At 50.4% G+C, this 6443-nt stretch overlaps 1 protein-coding gene across 1 annotated transcript in view; it reads left to right on the plus strand.

Moving 5' to 3' along the window:
* LOC143281853 (uncharacterized) overlaps nucleotides 1-6153 on the plus strand; it is a 274512-nt gene extending 268359 nt beyond the window's left edge. The window contains exons 6-8 of the mRNA XM_076587098.1: nucleotides 853-1001; nucleotides 3921-4126; nucleotides 5165-6153. Coding sequence (XP_076443213.1) covers nucleotides 853-1001; nucleotides 3921-4126; nucleotides 5165-6153 — 1344 coding nt within the window. The remainder of the gene's footprint in view (nucleotides 1-852; nucleotides 1002-3920; nucleotides 4127-5164) is intronic.
* The last annotated feature ends 290 nt before the right edge of the window (nucleotides 6154-6443 follow it).

Genomic DNA, 6443 nt, shown 5'->3' on the forward strand with positions numbered 1-6443 from the left:
TTTGAAGACACTGTTTTACGTGTTAGTGGTTTGAGGGAGTGATTTGAAGACACTGTTGTACGTGTGTCAGTGGTTTGAGGGAGTGATTTGAAGACACTGTTTTACGTGTGAGTGGTTTGAGGGAGTGATTTGAAGACACTGTTGTACGTGTGTCAGTGGTTTGAGGGAGTGATTTGAAGACACTGTTTTACGTGTGTCAGTGGTTTGAGGAGAATGATTTTCAGAAACAATTTTACGTGCAAAAGTTGTTTGAGGCGAGTGATTTTAAGACTGTTTCACGTGCATAAGTTTGAGGGGAGTGATTTTAAGACACCATTATACGTGCGTTAGTGGTTTGAGGGGAATGATTTTATGACACTATTTCACGAGCACTAGTGGCAGGTTAGGGAATGTTTTAGGGGGGACACTGTTGTATCAAATTGGCTTGTTAGAGAGTGATTTTAAGACACATTTTCTAAATCAAAAATAGTGTCTTACAGTGTTTCCCAAGCAAGTCATTTGTCCACGTGCACTGATGTTTACAAACGGAAGGCCCAAATTAATGTTAAAGTGTGTATCTGTGTGTGAGTGTGTGTGCGTGCGTGTGTGTGTGCGCGAGTGCATGTGTGTTTGTATGTGTCCGTGTGCTCACGCGTGTGTGTGTATATGTGGTGTGCACGCGCGCGGGCGCGCGTGTATGTATATGGATAGATTGATAGATAGATGCGATAGATGTGTGTGTGCACGCGCGCGCGTATATATATATATATATATATATATATAGATATATGTGTGTGCGCGCGCGCGCGCACGCGCTTTTGCGCGTGTGTGTGTGTGTCATCTAACGGTGCACGGCTTGCACGTGCCTTGCAGGTGGACATCACCAACAGGACGACAGACGTGGACCTGTCTAACTACGTGGTCAACGGGGAGTGGCAGCTGGTCTACATCCGGATCGTCCGCAACGTCGTCCGCTATGCCTGCTGTGACGAGCCGTTCCCTGACGTCACCTTCCACATCAAGTGAGTGTGACGTCACTTCTCTCGTCAAGTATGTGGGCCGCGCTTCGTTTTGATGTCACGTTCTGTATGTGGCGTGATTGACCTGGTTCATGACGTCACTTTACACATCAAGTATGTGGGCCGTTTCCTGTTTAAAAAAAAAAATCGAGCACATTACCTTGACATTTGTATTGGTTACATGAAACATGGAACATGTTGATGTGTCCCCACGAGGTTTCCTGAAAACACACGTCTTGTCCTTTCCTGACGTCACGTGTTATGTACGTGGAGTGTGTGACCCGGTTCATGACGTCAGTTTCCTCATCCATTATGTGGGCCGTTTCTCGATGTCACGTGCTCTGTACGTGGAGTGAGTGACCTGTTTCATGACGTCGTGTTCGTGACGTCACTTTCCATATCACTGTCCATTTCCTGACGGCATTTCCTGCATTCAGTTGGCGCCCATTTCATGACGTCACGATTTTCATTGAGTAAGTGTCCGTTGCTTGACGTCGTGTTCCTGATTTACTGACGTCTTGATTTGTTTTTCGGTATGACGGGAGCAACAGCCGAGTGGCTAAAGCGTTGGACTTTCAATCTGAGGGACCGGGTTTCGAATCTCGGTAACGGCGCCCGGTGGGTAAATGGTGGGGATTTTTCCGATCTTCCAGGTCAACATATGTGCAAACCTGCTTGTGCCTGAACCCCCTTCGTGTGTATACCGCAAGAAGAAGATCAAATACGCACGTTAAAGATCCTGTCATCCATGTCAGCGTTCAATGGGTTATGGAAACAAGAACATACCCAGCATGCACACACTCTAAAAACGGAGTATGGCTGCCTACATGGCAGGGTAATACAGGCATACACGTAAAAGCCCACCCGTGTACATGCGACGGGAGTTGCAGCCCTCGAAAGAAGAAGAAGTTTACGGCATGTTCTGTTGAAGTAAGAGACGTGCTGTTCGGCATCAGTGTTCTCTGCTGGTTCCTTTCCTTCATCCATGTCACGTGTGTTTTTGCTGCTGTCATATTTTATCTTTTGCTGGGAATCTACTTCACCTGACGCCTTTTTTTCACATGGATTAAGTCGTCATTGGCATCATATACATATCAGGTAGAACTGCCATGTATTCATGTCGTTTTCATGTATGTTGAATCACCATTTTCCGTGACTCAGTTATGTTGATTAAATCAAATGTGGGCCTGCTGACATAACTTCACAAATCTCGTTTCGTGTCATTTATTAGTGTAATTTTCCAAAATAAATAAATCACATTCCTTGACATCCGAATCCATTCCATGGAAGCCGTCATATTTATGGACATATTTTTCGTCATCACGAAAAAGTATCATTTCTTACACTGACTTTCCACATTACATCGAAATAACATTCCACATCAAGAAGAATACCAAATTCTTATATAATAATCCGCGTCAAGTGTTTACCATATCTTGATATCTCTTAATTTCCATGCCAATTCCCAGGGTCAATTTTCACGTTGATTGAGTGAACATTTTTACATCACTAAATTTTCACAGTCAAAGATTTTCTAAGGATAACTTTCCGCGCTAATATAAAAAAAAATAATTACCATTAGTAAATTGCAATTTCTGAATTTAGGTAACTGAATATCCATTGTACTTAGGCTTTGCAAGTATTACCATCCATTTCAACATGTCATGCCCATTATTTTCCGGACCTGCAGAATTCATCGCGGACCTTGTAGTGGGAATTCATACACAGCTGTTGTTTGTGAAGGACTGTGACACAACTGTGAGGCAGGATTGCACTGACTCTTAGTGCTGCAGCCCAAGACCGACTGTCCTACAACCCTCTTGGCCGAGAGAGTGGGGATGTAACTTGGACACGACACTATCCACCATAATCAAATTCTGACCCATAGAGTCGGGACAGCAGTTACCTCCCCTGCTTGTTGTGGTGATCACAGTCGGGCACGATTGACTATCATACAGATACATGTAACTTTCCATTTGAACCGAGTCATTCACCTTTTATTGTCCTGGAGGAAAGTGGCAGAATGGTGAAGACGCTGTCCGCCAATACAGACAGTCCGTCAGTACAGACAGTCCGTCAGTACAGACAGTCCGTCAATACAGACAGTCCGTCAGTACAGACAGTCCGCCAATACAGACAGTCCGCCAGTACAGACAGTCCGTCAATACAGACAGTCCGTCAATACAGACAGTCCGCCAGTACAGACAGTCCGTCAATACAGACAGTCCGCCAATACAGACAGTCCGTCAATACAGACAGTCCGCCAGTACAGACAGTCCGTCAATACAGACAGTCCGTCAGTACAGACAGTCCGTCAATACAGACAGTCCGCCAGTACAGACAGTCCGTCAGTACAGACAGTCCGCCAATACAGACAGTCCGCCAATACAAACAGTCCGTCAATACAGACAGTCCGCCAGTACAGACAGTCCGTCAGTACAGACAGTCCGCCAATACAGACAGTCCGCCAATACAGACAGTCCGTCAGTACAGACAGTCCGCCAATACAGAGAGTCCGCCAATACAGACAGTCCGCCAGTACAGACAGTCCGTCAGGGTCTGCCTTCCATTCCCGCCATCGCCCTTTCTGCCATCTTTGGATAATTGAACTCAGCGACTAGTCGTTCGGATGAGACGATAAACCGAAGTCCTGTGTGCAGCAGGCACTTTGCGCACTGAAAAAGAACCCATGGCAATGACAGAGTTGTCTTCTGGAAAAATTGTGTAGAAGAAATCCAGTCTAATAGGTACACAAATATATATCTGTCTGCACTCAAGACCTGACTAAGCGCGTTGGGTTATGCTGCTGTCCGGCAGCTGCCTGTCGGATGAGGTGTTAGACGTATATGGATTTGTCCGAACGCAGTGACGCCAGCTTGAGAAAGTGAAAAGTGAAACACTGAAACTGTCCCCAACGTGCAGGATTCGTCGACGAACCCTGTACTACATGTACAACGTGGTGTTTCCCTGCGTCATGATGTCGGCCCTCACCCTGCTCGTCTTCTGCCTGCCCCCGGACTCCGGGGAGAAGATCGCCCTGGGCATCACCGTGCTGCTGGCCTTCTCCGTCTTCATGCTGGCCGTGGCGGAGAACCTGCCCGAGACCTCGGAGTTCGTCCCGCTCATCAGTGAGTTGTGGGGGGCCTTCTGTAGGGAGGTCCCTCCACGGTTACTTGTTTGTTTCTGTGTTGGTTTTTTCATCCACAGACATGGGCACATACACAGTCACAGACACGCACACGCACACACAAACACACACACGCCCGTCCGCGTGCACACACACACGCATACACGCGCGCACTCACACACACGTACACAAACACGCGCGCACACATGCACACACGCGCGCGCGCGCACGCACACATACACAATCATACGTGTACACGCACCTACATATGGAACACACCCCCCCCCCCTTCCCACTTCCCTCAGTACACACACACACACACACACACACACACACACACACACACACACACACACATACATACACACGGGCATGTCTACATTATCAACATGCAGACCCCCCTCCCCCCTCTCCCCCCCACACACACACAACCAACCCACCCCGCCAACACACAGACGCTTTGGTTTGCATTTCCTTCGCCCTTGGTCTTCACGATAAGCATGCAAAGCTAATGGACTTTCTCGTTTAGGCGGGGGTGGGGGGGGGGAGGGCTTGTTTTGTCATTTGGATGGGAGTGGCGGGGTATGGGGTGGAGGTGTGGGGGGTTAATAGGGATCCTGCAGGTTGCTGCTGTTACTGCTCTGTGTGTGTGTGTGTGTGTGTGTGTCTGTATGTCTGTGTCTGTGTGCGTGTGCTAGTGTGTGATGGAACAAAGAGCAGGGCAAGTCGGAACGAATAAAACTGTTAGCAGATATATACCACTGTCGGCACTTGAACAATGTACGCGGACTAACGCCCTGGTACACTCTCTCTCTCTCTCTCTCTCTCTCTCTCTCTCTCTCTCTCTCTCTCAAATTAATGTTTATGTACATGACAGTACAAGTTTCTGTTCAGAAGCGATGTTATCACCAGCTGATTAGATCTTAACAACTAACAACAGTGTGATCGGGTATATGTCATCACGCTTTAACTCACTAAAAAAAAAAAAAAAAAAAAAAAAAATTATAAAAAAATAAAAATAAAAAACAACACTGTGCAGGTATTTACCTGACCATCGTCATGTCGCTGACGTCAGTGTCGGTCATCATGACCGTGTTCGTCCTCAACCTCCACCACCGCGGCCCCAACAAGCGTGCCATCCCCGTCTGGCTCCGCAGCCTCTTCCTGGGCACCGTGCCGTCCCGGGGGGGCTCGCTGCTCGGGGCCAGGGACCCCTGTGGAGGCTACACCCCCCACTCTCTGGCCGCCACGGGCACGGGGGACGGGTCGCACGGCTTCATGCGCAACGTGTCGCTGAAGGTGACGCTGGAGAACCTGGCGCACGAGCTGCGCGAGGAGCTGCACCTGGAGAACGGGGGCGTGCTGGAAGGCCGCCGCGGGGGCACCACCACCAACTCCTCGGAGCCCCCGTCTGCATCCCCCGTGCTGTCGGCGCAGCAGCAGCAGCATCACCAGCCTGGCTCCCCCCATCCTCCTCCTCCTCCCCCTACTCCTTCCGCACCTCCCAGTTTGTTCGTCGCCCCGCCTCCTCCTGCTCCTCCTCATCCACCAGCCTCTCCGGCTCCCTGCGGTAACATGACCAGGTGCGTGGACTTTTCTCACTTAGAGACCGGTGGTGGGGGTGGGGGTGGGGGCCACGCCCAACAGCCCCCTCCCTCCCCCAACTTTAGCACGCCGGAGGCCCTGGCCAGTCACATCCTGCACCAGGGGCTGGGGATGGGTGGAGGTGGTGGAGGAGGAAGTGGTGGTGGAGTGAAGTCCCCCCACACCCTCTCCTCCCAGCACGGTGGTGGGGGCAGCAGCGTGAGCGGGCGTGCGCGGAAGAACAACTACAGCTACGAGGACGTGCTGCTGTCGCTGCTGCGCATCCTGGAGCGGAACGAGCGGGAGGAGAAGGAGTACGAGGCGGTGCAGGACTGGCGTCGCTTGGCGCAGACTGTGGACCGCATCCTCTTCTTCTTCTTCCTCTTCCTCACTGTGGGCTCCACGCTCGCCGTGCTGGTCGTCTGGCCCTCCCTGCAGGAGTGACCTTCACCTTGCACCGGAGTGGCCCTCAACTTGGTGACGTCATCGCGTGGGTGCTGGTTGGCTCGTGATTATTTTTCTCCAGCCTGACTGACAAGAACGAGGATATTGCCAACATGGCGACGTAATCGTGAGGCTGCCGGTTCCTTTACCTGTCTGACAAGAAGGAGGGTAGGCCAACATGGCGACGTAATCGAGAGGCTGCCGGTTCCTTTACCTGTCTGACAAGAAGGAGGGTAGGCCAACATGGCGCGCCGTGGCCTGTGTAAAGAATCAGCGTTTTGGTTTTGTGA

Source organism: Babylonia areolata, chromosome 5 (assembly GCF_041734735.1).
Source record: "Babylonia areolata isolate BAREFJ2019XMU chromosome 5, ASM4173473v1, whole genome shotgun sequence".
Lineage (NCBI taxonomy): Eukaryota > Metazoa > Mollusca > Gastropoda > Neogastropoda > Buccinidae > Babylonia > Babylonia areolata.